Below are 19,835 nucleotides of genomic sequence, written 5' to 3' on the forward strand. Positions count from 1 at the left end.
GGTGTGTGAATGGGTGAACGAGACACCCATTTGGAACCACTAAGCTTAAAAAAGCGCCATATAAGTGCAGACCATTTACCATTACTTGGCTGAGTGAAAACCTTGAAGGACATACTGATTTGATATGTTGTCCATTTTAAACAGTAAGAAGTGGCGAGTCTAAGATGCAGACGAGTTTGTACCTGTATGACCAGGAAGCCTAAATCAATTATTGATTTCTGATCAGGTTAATGCTAAATGTGAATATTTGGCGAGTTAATAACGTCTACATGTATTTCACCTCAATTTCTCCTTGTTCAGCGTGAAGTAGGTGGGGCTAATTTTGATCAAACTTGCATAAAATTAACCCTCACCAATTACAATAACAAGGCTCCTTCCTCACACCCAGTTTAAAATTTTTTTTTAAACTACATTATATGTTCCCACTTGCACCGCCCCCCGTCTTCTTCGAGTGCAAATGCTGTCCTATAGCGCAAAACCCACTGAAATAACGCTTAAAATATGCCACCCTGAATTGAATATTTTCATTTGTAAATACACACAAAAACTATACAATGCCATTCAAGTGTAATATAAACGAAAGAAGTAATGCAACAGATTGCTTGTAGATTGCACATTATTCCCACAGAGGTTGTATGATCAAGAACAGGGCATGGTCAAATGATGCGTCGTTCAGTATGGATCAGTATGGTCGTTCTCCCACCTGCAACTGAAGAATTGGAGCTTAATACCAACAGACCAGTGGCTACAGAGTACACTGTCCACACATGGGTCTGCCTTATATAGGTACAAGACCTGAGCCTATTCGCTATATTGACTCTACAATAGCGGTCACTACTAGAAATATGTCAATTGAAATCCAGTTCCAAAAAAATGGCGCTAGAATCTGTCCTGTTTTAGATCTAAACGTGTTCTTAAAACATCTGAAATTCTTGTTTCCTACACACACATAGTAGATGTGATGTGAGCGGTGAGCACAATTGATTTGTAATCATAGATCGGAACGATGCATCCAATGTCCACTTTCTTAACTGCTATGCGAGCAGATTTCCACATAAGACGATTTTGACAGAAGACGGAGCCGTCACAATTACGAGTGCAGACAGGACAACAGCAAACCCAGTGGTAAAACTCGGAATGCTCAGTGACTGGCAACCATATTGTTAAGTCTTGAGTCAGTATTGGTGAGCAAAATGGCAGGTTTAATAGCCAGAGCTTTTCATAAGGGTGCAGTACGTGTCCAAACGTCTCACAAAATAGTGGTCTTGCAGAAGGATCTGGACCTGGTCCCACTTGCCATATTAACCAATGGAAGACTTTTCACTCTACAGTATGTCTAATTTATCATGCTCATGATCTTTTTACAAGCTGCTGAATAGTGGTTCTGGAAGCCATATTGGTGAACTTGCCACGCTAAATCGGTGTGAATAAGTGTATAAATGTTTTGATGATGTATGGAGTGGCATCATATCCAGATCCACCAAGTGGGCCAAGTGACTACTTAAGATGAATGAATGAATGTAAGAATGTTAGCGTAATGAAAGAATGTTAGCTCCCCTTTAAAATTGTAGCTACATAACTACAGTGTAAAACCAAGTATACACGTCAAGTACATTTAACAAGAACATTGTGTACGTTCGATTTTTATTTCTTTTCAATGCCTGGGTACAAACTGTAGTGTCTTCTAACCTCTAAACAGTCAGGGTTTTTTTTTGACTCATATCACATTCACACATACGCATCAAGGTGTGTTCTCCTAATGTCTGTCACTAATTTCATATCGTATTAAACACACACACACACTCACACACACACACACACACACACCCAAACTCTCAATAGTGTAAAGCAACACATCATGTTACAATACACGTCTAGATCCTCGCTCTTTTTCTTCTATTTGTTTACTGTGTAAAATATGAATTCCAAATAGACCATCACTCAGAAGGTGTTGCATCAACATGGTCCCATAGCTGCAAACTTGTGGCAATCAGTACGACTCATTTAGCATGAAAACGATCAAGCATGAGGTAATGTTTGGGGGTGGGGTTATCATTTGTTAGTCTGCGTCTCATCAGCTGTTCATTTAAATGATGTACCAGGTTCAATAGTGTAAAACTTTAAAGCCTTTTCCATTTGACAAATGTGTGTTTTTAATGTGTTAGATGTGTGTTTTAATCTGACGTGAAGTGTTTGTTTGTTTGTGAGTCACATCACGTTCACACATACGCATCAGGGTGTGCTATTGTTAAGATAAACACTATGTACCCTGTTTGGATGCCACACCTCGAAACGTGTTTCTTCCTACGTCAACATGCAAATGTTTCATAGCAAAATTATGAGCTCAGTACTGAAAAACAGACAAATCATGGCAAGCTATCAATCATAAATCCCTTTTCGCAACTGTAAATCTACTGTGGATGGATAGATCACTGACATTGGCCAGTGATTGTGAGAATCAATTATCCTTGTACAATCTCTGAGAGGCTGTCTGAAGATTCAAGAAATATAGAAGACCCAAAAACTATGTCTAGGCCAGGTTAAACAGGTATTTTAAAAAAAATTCTATCTAAAATTAAAGAACACTGTGGAAGAAAAACTCCTCATGATCACCAGTAGCCTCAGATGAGTGGAGTACCTGGTATGGAGTACCTGGTATGGGCTATAGCGCTTCAGGTGATCAGCAATCATATGCTGAGTCTAAACCATTCCGAAATGTAAATTTCATAAACAGGACATTGTAGTCCATTTGAATCTCAATCAGCAGCTAATATAGCTTAAATTAAACTGTGAGGAAACCCAGTGCAAAGCGTAACTCGATGCTGCTGCAATATGTGCTTGCAAGAGATCCGCCATTTTTAATTTACACATTCATTCAACTTCAAGGTTATGGTGGGTCCAGAGTCCATCCTGGACCCTAACCCTAACCTTCCCTAACCCTAACCCATCCTGGCTAAGGCAATTTAGCGTAGCCACCTCCACGCAGACAGTACCCTGAGCTCAGGACTGAACTCGGGACCCTGAAGATGTGAGGCAGCGAAGCTACTGTGTCATCTATTTTTAATCTACTGCCATTTTGCCGTTAAAAAGCTTGGAATGAAAACTATACAGATGAATTTGTTGTGATAAATGTCATAATCGAATGCAGACACCAGTGTCACAACAAGTAACTGGTACGGAAGATATGCTGATATGCCATTATATTGCAAATGACCCACTTTTTGCCCTACAGATTGTAATTAAAGCGTATTCAGTGCTTTTTCGCATTTTCCTCAAACGCACATGTCTGAGGGAAAGAAACACGCTTGTGGGTTGCCATGTATATGGTGTACACACACTGAGCGTTTAGGCAATTGTTGCCCCTTAAAACAAACAGTCATATGCATTAGGTCACATTGTGGGTACACAATTACTGCCAGTCCTCTTCTATCCCAACCCTTCTGTGAAAAAGGGCCACCAAACACCCTTAGAACACGTTCTGAGCATCCAAAATTGATTCTTCTTGGAACCCTATAAGTAAGGGAAATGTTCTGACTAAAGATTCAACAAGATGATCAAGTCAAAGACCCCTTAAGAGTGTAGGACCATTGTAGACCTGATATTATTTTAGTGGTGGATTATTTTCAGTACAGTTCTCACACTGACTTGGTAAATGGAACTGGTAAGTATCAAGTGCAGTAGTGTGGTTAAAGGCTCTGGATTTCTGATCAGAAGGTCAGGAGTTCAAGCCCCAGCACTGACAAGCTACCACTGTTGGGCCCTTGGGCAAGGCCCTTAACCCTAAAAAATTGCTCAGTTGTATAAATGAGATAAATGTAAGTCACTCTGGATAAGGGTGTCTGCCAAATACCATAAAATGTCAAATGTAAATATTTAATCCCAAAGCGCCGCCATTGCAGCACCAGGGACAGTGACATGTACAAAAAAATGAACAAATAAGTGAACCCTAGGGTTGAATGCCACACATCTTGAATTCACAGGGGTCGGGGGGAAAAACTCTGATAGCCGGTGTCAGAGAGAACTGTCAGCTGAACATTAAGATAGAATATAGCAGTGTAACCAGAGATGGGTAGAGCAGCCAAACATTTTTACTCAAGTACAAGTAAAACTACTTTAAAAAAAAAAAAATTCTCAAGTAACAGTAAAAGTAATAATAATGCTAACAAGTACTCGAGTAAGAGTAATGAAGTATCCGATGAGAAGATGAGAAATGAGGGGAACATCCTGAATCTCGGACCACATTTAGAACTGTAAGTCCGTGAAAGTCTGTTCTGTTCTGTTTATATGATATAACAGCTGAGTTCAAGATGGAGCAGCAGATCCCAGTCCTGTGATGGGTACAATAACACACAACCTGCCATTTTCAACACAAAATCTCACTGTCTCAAGACAACAGAGAAGACAAGAACAGACTATGGAACAGAACAGAAGAGAAAGTGTGTGTAGAGAGTGTGTGTGTATGTGTGTGTGTTCCGCTTCCCTGCTCACTCCTTCCCCCTCTTCGGCCATTATCTTCCAGGGCTGAGCCCGCTAAAAAAGTGAACGGTTGTTGCGTCCACATTCAGACCACTGCAGCGCATCGCGAAACTAGCTACCTCAATATACGTGATTTAAACGAATGATTAAAACGACATATATATGCATTAACATTTAACAGTAATGGAGGAACGCTACCGAATGCAGTGAAGTAAAAGTACATTTCTGTGATTAAAAATGAACTTGATTAAGAGAATACGTATATAGACCAGTTAAACCTTCATTAAAAATACATATATTTGTAAGGAAGTAATTGTAAGGAAGTAAACGTAGCAGCCACTTCTGGGTGTAACACCCTGCCATTATCTCTGTAGCGTCTGTATCTGTATTTATTTAATGCGCCAAACTTTTATCTGTATGTTTATCTGTATGTATCTGGTGTGGGCGTACTACTGGAACATATTCGCCATATGTTTATTTAGCTTTTTTTTTAGTTTCAGTTCAAATACTTACCAAGGATGGATATTGGGTGGGGCTGGTATAAATAAAGGCTTTTTTTCATGGTATTCGACACCAAGCCCTTGGAAGATTTCATTTATACACAATGTGCCATGCACTTCTCTTTACGGAAACGCTAAACTATCATGTTCTAATTTCTTGGACTGGTTTGAAAACAGCTTTCACAGACACCATATATACTGAACTTGGCCCACTTAGAGGGACGGGTCAAACCAAACCAAAGTTATTCAGACTGATCTCCTTTTATCCCATGATGAAACATTTCTATCCTGATTGGAGTGGTTTCCTGAATGGCAATCCACCCTCACCGGCACCCCTACCCCTCCATCCACCCCACCCATCTACAGGGCATGAGGGCTCACTGAATGATTTGATGACTATACAAATGATGACAATTAAAGGCCACTCTCCAGAGTGGCCTTTACACTCTCCAGAACGCAACACCATTGGACACCAATGATGTGTAAGACAGCACCACCATAGTCAAAACACCAAGTGAGGGAATGACTTATATGGTGGGTCATGGGGACCCAACATCAACTGAAACACTATATGTTGGGTTTGTCACCCGTCTTATTATTGTTGTAATGTAATGTTGGCAGTGGTGGTTCGTGGCTCATTGAAAAGGTCAAATCTTTTTGGCCTTTAACCCTCAACTGTTCTATTCTGTGTTTGGATTGGATGCTGGTTAAATCACACTGGATCAATGAATCAACGCAATCTATTTGAGTCATTCTGTAAATCAAGTTGCTTTAAAAATAAGTAGATACATAAATAAATAAATAAATAATAGACATTTGTTGAGCGTGACTTTAAAACGAATGCAATATAATAGCACCAAAGTAGATTGCATATCAGCAGTTTAGCTGTAAGTGATGCTGCTCATGGTGCTGACGGAACCCTTTGGTTGTTGGCGTTTGTTGGTGGAGTCGTCTAATTGAAAGCTTGTATATTACACCGCTGACAGCACACTGATAGGAAACATACTTTTGTACGTGACAGAGCAATGTCGCTTTGTGTTCACCTTCCATTTGTTTAGAGACAAGAGAGATAAGAAAGACAAAAGTGGGAGGTGAATACAGCATGATGGATTTTTAATCTTTGGTACACTGGTCCACGCCTGCAGAAGCATGAACGTAAGGCCTATGAGTCAAGATCAATTTGGCAAATACAGCAAAATCATGGAAACCGATGAATACGTGAATGTGAATATTTAATATTCAGTGGAGCAATATAAAAAATGCAAAATGATGACGTCAGAGACACAATTTGTTAAATTACTTTCATGCCATTGTTTAAAAATAAGCACGCATGCTTTGGAAAGGTGCTATATCAATGAAAGCATTGCTTCTTATTATTTTTAAGTTAAAAAAATAAATAAATATGTATATATATTTATATATTGGTGTAAAAAGCAATCATCAATCATCAGGCTGCATGCCATTGAAATTGTGATTAAGTAAGGAGCTGACTGGCCAGTATAATGTTGATAAAGGGCCAGGCCTTGGCCCCTCCTTGGCAGTCATACAATAGAAGGTGGTATAAAAGCTACAGATAAGGTAAAAACTTCTCTCACAAACGACTGTGGGCCTTCAGGGTATCCACAGATCAGCCATGGGGAAGTACAAAGACAATCGGAAATGGACCCTCAGCTGGATCATACTCGCTGTTGGAATAAGTTCCACTCAATCAGGTACAATAAGAATTTTAATTGTATTTTTATCTTGTATGTTCTGCAAAATGACCAAGTTCTGAATTAGCTCCATCTCTTAGCGAGCACACACACACAGACACACACATGGGAATCCTTGAGCATTGGAAGGTGGTTTGATGGATCATTTACTTCAATATTATGATCACTTAGATGAAGATATTCTACTTTATTTGTAATTGTTTAAAATAAATGCTAAATTAACGTTGTTATACAGTAAAACTTGAAGAGGCGTCCCCCCACTGTGATGCAGTTTGGCTACGGAGAGCCAGTTCTGCCACTTCTATAGCAAAACCTGAAGCACATATAATTAATAGACGCTTTAAATGAAGGATTATTAAAAGTATATATCCGAATGCATGACCATCACACCGACTCTCCCTTCTCTTCAACAGCAAATGGACCAGTCAACGTTCCACCACTGACCAGGACCATCTCTGGTGAGTCGCATCAACAAATGCATGCACAGAGAAATCAAAAGAAATGTTAGCTATAGATATTGTTTAAAAATATATGCACTGCTGAAACAGGTAGACTCACAATGGTACATTTTCTGTACATTTAGTATACATTTTACCTTTATTTGAGAAAGTGAACGCAGGTTTTCTTTTAAAATGAATTGAAATTCTAAAACGGTTCTGATCCGACTCAGGAAGAGAGAAAATATCAAGGCCTTCTAGCTAAGGTTTTCCCCAAACTGGAGTCAGGAAACGCATGATTTCAAGTAAAAAAAAAAAAAAAAGAATTCTAATCTGTAGTTATGCACTTCTAGGTTTTAAGGATTTCCTTTCTTAGGGAGAAGGGCCATATGTTTTAATAGACAAACATAAGTACCACAGTAAGAGGTTAATGAGAACAGGAAATTTTGACCATATAAGGAAAGTGGCTTTGATAGGATCAGAATGTATGCAATAATAACAGAAACCAAGGAAACTGCAAAAAAATGACATTTTAGCAAGTGAAAATATCGTGAATATAGTCTAATTTATCTAGTATTTTCTATAATACGGTTACAACAAACCAAATCTAAAATTATTAAACAATACCTTTTGCTCATTGCAATCTTCAAATCTGACTTTCTTTCCAGAAATAAATACTTAAAATTAGCAAAATGATCTGCCAATGGAACAAGACTATTAAGCGTGCAGTTAGTAAAAGTGTCCAGATATACTAAGGGTTTAATAATATTTGGTTAATTTGGTTAAATTGTAAAATTCTAAAAAGAAAAAAAATGTTAAATCAATGTGATGTAATCCATTGGAAAAAGCCTGTGTGTGGACTCACAGCTGCATTAGACCTGATCTCAATGTAAAAACAGATTTTGTTGTTTCATTATGTTTATCTGACATGCTTGAACTTGATCATTCAAAACAAAACATGTTAAATTCATTAGCAAAGTACTAAGCTTTAACCTAACAAATCTGAATGAGAGCAATAGATGTTCTCAGATGTAGGTTGTGCTCATGCAATCTGGATAAAGGTAACTTCCACCGAACCAATCATAACGTAGAGTTGATCGTGTGTATTACATGTACATTTATAGACGGCCCGATTGGGATTGGTATTCTTTCTTGATTGCTTAAGTACGTTAGGATCAGAATTCAGAATTCCAGGAATTTTGACTGGACAACGTAGATGGTTAAATTTTGTACAGGTCAGCTAGTACAACGGTCATTTTTTTATTAAATCTCTTGTGCCTCTAAACAACAGGACTGAGTCCGGCTCATAATGAACGAGTCTGCAGCACCTGGGGCAATTCCAACTTCAAGACCTACGATGGAGACTTTTTCCAGCTCCTGTCTACGTGTAACTACATCCTGACGTCACAGTGTTCAAGCAGCTACGAGGACTTCAACGTTCAGCTGAGGCGGCAGGTCGTCAATGGCGAGCCCCTGATCAGCAAAATCACTATGAAGCTGGATGGCACAGTGGTGGAACTTTCCAACGGTTCCGTCAGCGTGGACGGACAGGAGTGAGTGTCAGAACCCTGACAGAAATAGACTGGGTGTTTTAAAATGAATTCTGCAATTGTATTGTTCTAACCCCACTACCCCCCCAACCCCACAGGGTCACTCTGCCGTACAGCCATTCTGGTGTCCTCATTGAGACAAACCCCACTTACATCAAAGTCATCGCCAAACTGGGACTCGTGGCCATGTGGAATAGAAAAGATGCTTTCTTGGTGAGTGTATATTAAATATACACTTACTCAAAAATTGTAAACTGTATAGTAAACTGTATGCATCATACTTACCTTAAATACATGATATGCAGTTCAGTATAGTAAGTAGAGTAGAACAAGCAATAAAAGTTTCATGTTAGTATATATACATATATATATATGAGGGTAAATTAGGGTGTGTTTTATGCAAATGACATGTAAATAAGGGACAAGTGGGTGGGGATTGCATCCATGCAGCTGAAGCTGATTCATCATCGTTTGTTGGATGTCATATGACATGAATCATGAATCAAATTCATATCGAAGTCATTTCAGGTGATCGAATCTGTCCTTATTTCTATGCAACTTCCACGAATAAGGGCCGTTATACGCTGCATCCACGTAGGATACGTCATTCTTCATCTTTTACCACAAATCGCAAATCCTCACTTTCTGCTCTTGTCTACAGGTGGAATTGGACAACAAGTACAAAAATCAGACTTGCGGACTTTGTGGTGACTTTAACGGCGTCCAGCTCTACAACGAGTTCATCAAAAATGGTCGGTTTTACGAGAAGTCTTTGGATTTTACAGAATGTGTATACATTATTTGACACTGAGGACTCGAACCTATATACCCCGAACACTTACATAACGTATAAAGCTAAAACTGCATATAGTCCATTTACAATTAATCTGTTTTGGCATTTCCTCACAACAACATTATTAAATGTTAAATTATGCGTGTATGACATATTATAACAACATAATTACTAATTGATCAGTGAAGAATTTTGGATGAGAAGATTTCAATGTGTTACATTGTTGTTTTTATGGCACACATAAAGTAGTCAAATAACTGTATCATAACTGTTTTTCCTCGATAAATGAAAGGCGTTGAGATTTCTCCATCAGACTTCGCCCAATTTGCGAAGATGGATGCTCCCACCGAGAGCTGCAGTGAATCAGCACCTCCATCAGACGACACCTGCATCAAACTGGTAAGACCTGTAATAATAATAATAATAATAATAATAATAATAATAATAATAATAATAATAATCCAATTCAATGTTCATTAAGCATTTTATAATACTGTTATTTATAATTATATCCTTTTCTAGTTTTGCTTCCCCCGATCTATTTGTTTAATATTCGCTGTGATTCTGCTTTTGTCTTTCGAGCTAAGATTTAAATGTAACTTCTTCCTCTTCTTCTCCCAAAGAATTCTTTTCTTACCTGTCACATATTTTGTTTCCTCCACAGACGGCAGCCTGTGAGCAGTTGCTCTCAGGCCCGGCTTTCAGTGACTGCAAAGACCTCATCTCCCTCGACTACTTTATCAAAGCCTGTGAGTTGGACATGTGCCAGTGCAGCGGCAACTCCAGCAACTTCTGCCTGTGTGGCACCATCTCTGAGTATTCACGCCAGTGTGTGCATGCTGGAGGAAAGCCGGGCCAGTGGAGGACAGAGCAGTTCTGCCGTACGTCTAATTCAATGATTACACTACATGCAGAATAATCCCAGATGAGCTACTGTTATGAAATGTATTGGAACCAATGGGACACGTTAATGATAATGCTTTATCGTGTTGTTTTTACGCATAATACTGTATATCTGATTTGATTTTGTTTTACAGCCAAAACATGCCCTTATCCAAACATGGTGTATCAGGAGTGTGGAAACCCTTGCATTAATACCTGCTCGAATCCTGACCGAGGACAAGTGTGTGAGGAACACTGCATCGATGGCTGTTTCTGCCCTTCAGGTACCAAACTGTGCTGACTTCTCATCATATGTACTGTAAACGATTAATGTGTGGAGACACCAACTTTCTTGTAGCGAGCTAGAACGAACGTTTTTCCAAATAAGCTGACGAACAAATGCGTTGCAGGTTCGGTCCTGGATGATCTGACTGGTCGAGGGTGCATCGCACAGGATCAGTGCTCCTGCATTCACGATGGTGAAATCTATCACACCGGCCAAAACTTCACCAGCAACTGTAAAGAATGGTGAGGAAGACTCAATGCCTTCAGTAGTGGAATCTTTTGAAATTATATGAGCTTTTACGTCAAACATGAATCCTATTTCTCCTCTCAAGTGTTTGCCCTATCATTTGGATATCATGTTCATCAGGTTGGATGGCTGGCAAAGTCTCTTTCAATTGGTGACACTAGCCAATCATGCGCCCAATCATTTCCATGGGGGTTTGTCTATATGTTTTGTCTGTGTATTGATTTTTTTAACCTCATATTTCCCCTGCGTTTAGCACATGTACCTCGAACCAGTGGAGCTGCACTGAGAAAGATTGTCCAGGTACATGCTCTGTAGAGGGAGGATCTCACATCACCACGTTTGATGGGAAATCATACAACTTCCACGGTGACTGTACATACATTCTGGCTGAGGTCAGTGCGACAGTTTGATATTTCTTATTCGAGTGTATTTTATTCATAATGCTCAAGAAAGACGTTTGCTTCAGAGATGATTAAAAATGAAGTTCAGGTCAAAACCATGACTTGTATCATTGAATATATGATATAATGTATATCCCATGCTTCTTTCTTCATTACAAAATACATGCTGTACATTAACATTTTCTTTTTCATTAGGCAACGACTAGCCGCATTTTTCCTTTAGCGCAATTTTATCCCAATTTAGTCACTGCATTATCCAGTTCTCCACCTCACTTTACACCAGTTATAAATTTGGGATGGTAATAAAGCCAATTCAGAGCCAATTATTCTCCTTTGGACTCCCCACCGCACCCACGTGATTTATTCTCACAACCTTCTACCACATGACAAACCTGAATTAACTGCACCACCCCGGGAGCCCTACCCCCCCCCCCCCTTTTCCTAAACGCTCCTTCTTTTTCTCATCCCTAATTCCTTTTATATCAAAGATTTTCTTCGACCACTGACGTTCATTCTCACCTCATTTTAACTTGCACAACGTTTTAAACACTTTTATGACTGTTTTCAAAAATGCCTTCTTTAGCTCAAGAACACGTACACGTTCATTGTTATTTACTATTTCCTGCACAATATCTTATTTTCTTTTCATGCAACAGACAAAAGTCTTTATTACCATTTGGGGTAAATTACTTGAAAGCTTACCTTGCTCTTTGTTTTGGTTCCAGCTCTTAGTAATTGTCCACCGTTCTTGTCATCCAGATTTTTCTTCTCTGGAAATTTGCTTGTCATTCAAATCCAGTTTCTTTATGTCTTTTACCATATCCTTAAAAGACCATTTACACCATTTTCTTTAAACTCTTCTTGTGAATTCATCCTCAGTTCTATCAACGTCCATTCTTGAACTAGCTGAACCATATAACACTACCTTTTACTTTCTAATAATCATGTTCAGTGTCATATCTTGTGTTTTAAAAGTATCATATTTGCATAGATACATTCATATACTTTTGATGTACCAACAAACACTTTTGCTGGAATCCTACACCTCTCATAACATCCTCTCATCATCTGTATTGACCTGGATTTCCATTAATTCCTAACTAAAATGTGTCTTTAATGCTTGAGTTCATACTATCTGACGTTCTCGCAAAACCGACACTTTCTCCTTCACGCTAAATGCCATAAAATAGTGAGTATAAAATGAAGGCGTTCCGCTGTTAGACCTTTCAGGCTTCATCGTCGTTATTATTGTTCTTTTTTTTCCCCTCAGCAAACCAACGGCGCTGAGTTTGTGGTTGTAGGAGACCTGGTGCGTTGTGGTTTGACGACCACTGAAACATGTCTGAAGGCCGTGACCCTGGCTCTGTCTGCCGGAAGCACAGTGAGTAGCAGTTACGCTTTCTATCTGATTATTTACTTTTTAATCGTCTTTATTTCACTTCTAGTTTGTGTAACATGTTCACATTAGTTTGCTATTAGTTCCTCCATACTGCTTTCTAGATTTTCCACTACATAGTGTATAATGTAAAGGTGTGGTTTGGAGAGATAGATATAGGCACTAGAGTACTTGTAGTCCAGTCGCTCTGACTAACGGACATGCACAAACATACAGTATGCTAATGCGTAATTTGTACGTTTCCCCTTCAGGTGTTTAACATCCAGCCTGACGGAAAGGTCTTCCTCAACCGAATCTATTCGCAGCTTCCTGTCTCTACAGGTGAGTAAATATGGAAGAACTGTATAATTATTTGAAAAAAAGAAGAAAAAGATGGACTCCTCCAGTGTACAGCTAACGTATGTTATGTCAGGTTTTACAATCCTCTTTTTGTTCACGCGCAGCTGGTGTGAATATTTTCCGCCCCACCACATTTTACATCATCGTCCAGACGTCTTTTGGGCTTCAGATGGAGATCCAGCTCGTACCCATCATGCAGGTTTACATAACTGTGGATGTGACTCACAAGCAAAACTTACTCGGTGTGTTAGTGCGTTTATTACTATATGAAACGCATTGAAGTGAATTTACACGTGGAAACGTATATATAACTGGTTCTCCTGATCGCTCATGGTTAGGTCTGTGTGGAAACTTTAACGGCATCCAAATCGATGATTTCACGACCATGAGTGGATCCCGTGAAGGAACCGGTGTTGGTTTTGGGAACAGCTGGAGGACAAGAGCGACCTGTCCTGAAGTAAAGAACACGTTCGAGAACCCCTGCAGTCTCAGTGTGGAAAATGGTACTTCTTCATTTTCAACCCAATCTGATTTAAAACTAAATAAATAAAAAAAGAAAAAGAAAAAGAAAAGGTGGTACCTTAGCCTTAATTAATCTGAACTTTTCACACCAAACTGGAGAAAGATGTTTTCTTACTCATATACAATCAGAATAGTGTTTAGTGCTGGTGTAAATTACTTTAATCACTTTAATAGTGTGAGATAAACCCACTCCATTCATGAGATAAATCAGGATTTGTTAAAGATTGTATGCAAATATATACGAATAGTGGAAAGTAATATGAACAAACTCTCGTTTACTTCTTCCATTTTCATTTCCATGTTCCATGTCACAGATCCGAGTGTATTTCTCTGCATTTTCACTCTTAACTAAAATCCAACCAAATCCGTACCGACTCAGCCCAGCTCAAGTACTGATTATTAGTGCTGTTAATAATTAAAGTGACTTTATTGAAACAGAGCTTGAAACGAAGTCATTAGTATACAGTATACGGTATTGTGAAGTGGTTTTGTGGTCGCAAATCTTTGTGCTTTTTGTGACCGCTAGCTAAAGTCCAGCTTTTTATATATAATACATATTTGTTCTCACATTCTTCTTATTCCAGAAAAATATGCTCAGAAATGGTGCTCCATGTTGTCAGACCCTAATGGCGTTTTTGCGTCGTGTCACTCTGAGATCAGCCCAGATATCTACCAAAAGGTACAGTAGAGTGGTTAATCGGGTGTTTAAGCACAACTGTTCCAATTTAAGCACACAACGTTTTAATATTTTGTTGTTTCGCCTCTAAAGAACTGCATGTATGACACCTGCAACTGTGAGAACAGCGAGAACTGCATGTGTGCTGCTCTCTCATCTTACGTCCACGCCTGCGCCGCGAAAGGAATCCTTCTCAGTGGCTGGAGGAGCGAAGTGTGCAGTGAGTCGAGATGACCGATTTTTAAAAAATATATATATTTTCCATAATAAAGTGCCACAATCATAGAAATGCATTCAAATTATGATTCGTTCACAGCGAAATATGCTACCAGCTGCCCGAGCACCATGGTTTATACCTACGACATCAGCGCTAGCGTGCAGTCATGCCGCTGTCACAGTGACCCAGATTTCACCTGTGCTGTGACCTTTGACCCGGTGGATGGGTGCGTTTGTGCCGAAGGAACGTATCTCGACGATAACGGCAAATGCGTTCCGCTGAATCAATGTTCCTGCTACTACAAAGGGTCTGTGATTCCTCCTGCGGAAGTCATCAGCAAGGACGGGACCATGTGGTACGCCTTACTCACAGAGACTCAATAAAAGCATGCCTTTTATTCATCTATGTCCATCGTGTCTGAATGTCATGTAGAAAGCAGATTTTAAATCATAAACGTGTCACAAACTTCGGTTTCAGCACCTGTAAGAACGGCAAACTCAGCTGCATCGGATCTACCGCCGACGAGCCATGTAAGTGCTGTAAATAATAATTCAATATCAGGCATTGATAAAAAAAATAATAACATTTCGATTAACATATAGTTATACGTTTACATTTCCTAATGTTTATACTTTAAATCATAAAATGTGTTTAAGCTGATGAACAGTGGGGCAATAGCATTACTAGCGATGTTATTGGCTAGCTATTTTAACTATCTTCATTTACCAGTATTGTGGTAGGATTTTTAAAAAAATATTTATTCCAAATATTCTTCTCACTTCTTCTCAGCTTGTTCCTCACCAATGGTGTTCTTCAACTGCTCTGATGCTACTCCAGGATCTACAGGCTCTGAGTGCCAAAAGAGCTGTAACACATTAGACATGGCCTGTGTGAGTTTCTATAATATAATATAATATAATATAATATAATATAATATAATATAATATAAAGTATTAAAGCTCCCCACATAATATAAACACTTGTTTACATAAAGGTGTATCCTTATTCTTCTGAAATGATTATTATAATAATTATTATTATTATTATTAAGAGAAATATTTTCCACAACAGATCAGCACGGAGTGTGTCTCAGGCTGTGTGTGTCCTGCGGGACTCGTGTCCGATGGGGGAGGTGGCTGCATTGAAGAGGCTCTTTGTCCTTGCGTGCATAACAGTCAAATTTACCAGCCTGGAGAATCCATCAAAGTAGACTGCAATACCTGGTAAAAAATAAATATATAAATAAATACATAAAAAAAAATTACATTTGAAAAAATCTCAGTTGTCATTGTAGTTGTTGGTTTATTTTCATTAATTGAAATGATTTGAAAATACTGAATTTAGCACGCTATTTGATTATAAATAATAAAAAAACTATCAAAGGAAGTGGTAAGGTGAGATATTTTGTGAATACGGCCCCAGATCTGTTCACAGTCATGAACGTAAATACGGACCAACCGCTGTGGTAAAGTGGGGGAAAATTCTGTACTTCTTGCCTTCTTTGTACACAGCACATGCAAGGACAGGAAGTGGCAATGCAGCACAGATTTGTGCCACGGGACCTGTACAGTGTATGGAGATGGAAATTACATCACGTTCGATGGAAAAAGATACACTTTTGATGGAGACTGTGAATACACTCTTGTCAGGGTAAGTACAGTACATCTCCCTGATACGATCACAGGAATTCGTGTATGATAAATAAGGACCCCGTGATTATACGTCACCACGAAAAAGTGGATTATTTCTGTAGGTATAACAGCACAGTCCACTCTGTGTCATTTCATTTATTATGTTGTTATTCAACAGACATCTGTATGAACTCTTTTTTAGTTAACAAGACAAAAAAATGCAGTGCTGACACTGGAGACTCCTTCCATAGATGTTACTGTACATAAACATCTCATTATGTGGAGCATTGTAATTGTGGATTGTGTGTCAATAAAAAGACAACCTAATATGATCAGTTTGGACACCAATTGATCGATGAAAAAAAAGTGTGGCAAAGAAATTCATGAATAAACGTTTTTTGTGATTGCTTTAGGATAACTGTGGTCACAGCAATACCAGCGGCACTTTCAGAGTCATCACGGAAAACATTCCCTGTGGAACAACTGGCACCACCTGCTCTAAAGCCATCAAACTCTTTCTGGGGGTGAGGGTTTCACTTATCTCTCTTGAATACTGATTCTTGTCCTTTTTTTAAATGTCTGATAATAAAGTATCAGGAAAATTGTGGCCATCTTACAATACAACCAACAGTTTTCCAGCTTCACCAAGAGCTTAAGGTTTTTTTTTGTTTTTTTTTTCAAATTAACCACCACACCTTGCATTACTTCTACAAAACTCATCTGTACCTCATATAAAGCTGTTGAATCACCAGCACACAGATAGTTAAAACGCAAACTCGTTTCCTTTTCCAGAGTAACGAGCTCTTACTAACAGATGGAGGCTATGAAGTTATTCAAAGAGATGGAGGAGATGAAATTCCCTACCAGATCAGCATTATGGGCATTTACATGGTCATTGAAGCTAATAACGGGCTAATTCTGATGTGGGACCAGAAGACAAGTATATTCATCAAGCTCAGTCCTAATTTCAAGGTAAATATACATGCATGCAGATTAGTGAATAAATATTAAATAATTCAACAGAACGAAGTTATCATCGCAACTATGTTGATCTCTCATGACAGGGTGAGGTCTGTGGTCTCTGCGGGAATTATGATGGCAACACAATCAATGACTTTACCTTGAGAAACCAAGGTGTGGTAAACAACGCATTGGATTTTGGAAACAGCTGGAAGGAGTCCTCCAGCTGCCCTGATGCTAGTCAGATAAAAAACCCATGTATTTTTAACCCGTATCGACAAGCCTGGGCTCAGAAACAGTGCAGCATCATCATGAATGAAATCTTTGTGACCTGTCACTCACATGTACGTTCTCTTGCCTAGACTGGACTCCAGCCATTCGTCCAATCACGTTGCTACTTCCTGATTTTCAGAGAGTACTGCTAACGTTAACTGTACATCTTTTTCCTCTGAAGGTTGACCCAGCGCCGTATTATTCTGCATGTGTAAGGGATGCATGTGCTTGTGATACTGGAGGAGATTGCGAGTGTTTCTGTACTGCTGTAGCTGCTTACGCTGAAGCCTGTAACGAGGGTGGAGTGTGTGTCGCTTGGAGGACACCGAAAATCTGCCGTGAGTTCTTTAGATTTCAATGTCAAATTTAATCAAGGCATTTCATGATTACGGAGTTGAATGGCTGAACTCTTGGGTGTGAATTTATGCTCATGCAGCATTGTTCTGTGATTACTACAACCCTCCTGATGAGTGTGAGTGGCACTACAAACCTTGTGGCGCACCCTGTATGAAGACTTGCAGAAACCCTGAAGGAACATGTTCCAGTCAGTTACCACCACTGGAAGGTATATATATATGTATATACATAACAAAACATCCCGGTCTTTCCGTGCTAAAATATAATGGCAGTTTAACATTTCAGCAATACAACCATGTACCTACAGGCTTGTAAATGTAACGTTATTGACTTGAGTCTAACACATCCTTCTTTAGGCTGTTACCCGAAATGTCCTGTTGATCAGCCATACTTTGATGAGGTCACGATGAAATGTGTGAAGAAGGAAAGCTGTGGCTGCTATTACAAAGCAAAACACTACAACAATGGAGATGAGGTTCCAAGCACAGAAAACTGTCAGAAATGGTAAGTTTGACTTAAACATAAATGCAAATGCGATTTTTTCCGGTTAATTCACTTTAATTAAAAATAATGTTTTTTTTTTCATTTTATTTAAAGCTATTGCAGTTCATCAGAAATCAACTGTAAAACAGATGATAATGGTAAGAGTTAATGCTCGCAATTTAGCATACTCTAAACACGTATTAACAGTTGAAACTAAAGGTTGTAAAGTAAGTGAATAACTTTATTACTTCTAACTCTGCAGCTTGTACCTGTCTATATGATGGAAGAATATATCATTATGGTGACACTATCTACAATACTACTGATGGATACGGCAACTGCATCACAGCTACGTGTGGAAAGAATGGAAAAATTGAAAGGGCATCAGATCATTGCACTACAACACTACCACCAACGACAACTGTCTTTGACTTCTCAACAACAGGTTAGTGCTGGTTCAACCTGACAAATGGCTCATTCTGTATTCAGTATATAAAAATTAGACTGGAAGTAGCACTGAATTACAAGACCAAATAAATACTTTATGAATTATGGTTAACTATCAAATTTAATTGACAAGACATTTTCAACCTTGTCAGAGGTACAATTCTGAATCAGAGTACTCAGTGATTCATCTTAAGGACAAAATAATGTTAACAGTGATTAGAAAGGGATGGCTTTGTAATTCATCGAAAGTGGAACATTTTCACTTTTCACTCATGCATGTCTGTTTTACACATGACTGATATGAGACTGAAATGGGTAAACTGTTTTTGTAAGTCAGCCAGTTCCTCTTCACGAGGCATCAACAAATGTGGGGTAATCGACTCGAAATTCTTAAATGGTATTTTATGGTTATATATGTTCCAGAGAAGCAAATTTAAAACAAATCAAGAAAAGACAAAGGCTTATTTAGAAAAATTCGAAATAATTTATACGTGAAATAGTACAGAGTAAAATCAAAATATGAAATGACTATATTTATTGCTAAATCATGAAAGATAAACAAGAAAGTAGACTGAAATGAGGAACAGATAAAAAGATTCTAATTAATGTGTGAAACAATATCCCTGCTATACATTTTGGATTTAAAAAAAATATTCTTTGAATGTATGAAATGTGTTTGTATTTCAGTGCCAACTATACGCCCCAGTACTCCTGTGTCTTCACAACCAGCAACTACAACTGGACCAACATCCAGTACATGCCAGCAATCATGTGAATGGTCAGAATGGTTGGACACAACATTCCCAACCCCTGGTACCAGTGGAGGTGACTCTGAAACATACCAAAATATTAGAGCTGCTGGTTACAGGATCTGTGAGCAACCATCCCAAATTCAATGCCGTGCAGAAAAGTATCCAAATAAAAACATAAGTGAAGTTGGACAGAATGTGGAATGTAATGTTAACATAGGTTTGATATGCAAAAATGAAGAACAATCAGGCCCATTTCCATTATGTTTGAACTACCAAATACGAGTTTACTGCTGTGATAAGAGCCACTGCACATCACCAACAAAATCAGTACCAACCACAATAAAGGTAACCACCCAAACAAGACCACATTGTGAAGAATGTTCCTGGACACCATGGATGAATGTTGATTATCCTGAATATGGGCCAGAAGGAGGGGACAATGAAACTATCAAGAACATCATTAAATCAGGGCGCTATAAAGTATGTGAAAAACCAGCTG

The 19,835-nt window shown here is 38.7% G+C and overlaps 1 protein-coding gene across 1 annotated transcript; it reads left to right on the plus strand.

Moving 5' to 3' along the window:
- Positions 1-6,547: 6,547 nt before the first annotated feature.
- LOC128614163 (mucin-5AC) lies at positions 6,548-17,243 on the plus strand. The gene is made up of 23 exons (XM_053635487.1): positions 6,548-6,688; positions 7,102-7,146; positions 8,417-8,678; positions 8,774-8,888; positions 9,337-9,427; positions 9,761-9,867; positions 10,133-10,349; positions 10,506-10,634; positions 10,761-10,878; positions 11,136-11,274; positions 12,554-12,664; positions 12,931-13,000; positions 13,123-13,260; positions 13,357-13,521; positions 14,125-14,219; positions 14,310-14,436; positions 14,533-14,788; positions 14,911-14,963; positions 15,223-15,323; positions 15,505-15,656; positions 15,945-16,083; positions 16,478-16,588; positions 16,857-17,243. The coding sequence occupies exons 1-23, from the start codon at positions 6,610-6,612 to the stop codon at positions 17,073-17,075; spliced, it is 3,039 nt and encodes a 1,012-aa protein (XP_053491462.1). The 5' UTR covers positions 6,548-6,609; the 3' UTR covers positions 17,076-17,243.
- Positions 17,244-19,835: the final 2,592 nt, after the last annotated feature.

The sequence above is a fragment of the Ictalurus furcatus genome, chromosome 10, assembly GCF_023375685.1.
Source record: "Ictalurus furcatus strain D&B chromosome 10, Billie_1.0, whole genome shotgun sequence".
NCBI classification, from domain to species: Eukaryota; Metazoa; Chordata; class Actinopteri; order Siluriformes; family Ictaluridae; genus Ictalurus; species Ictalurus furcatus.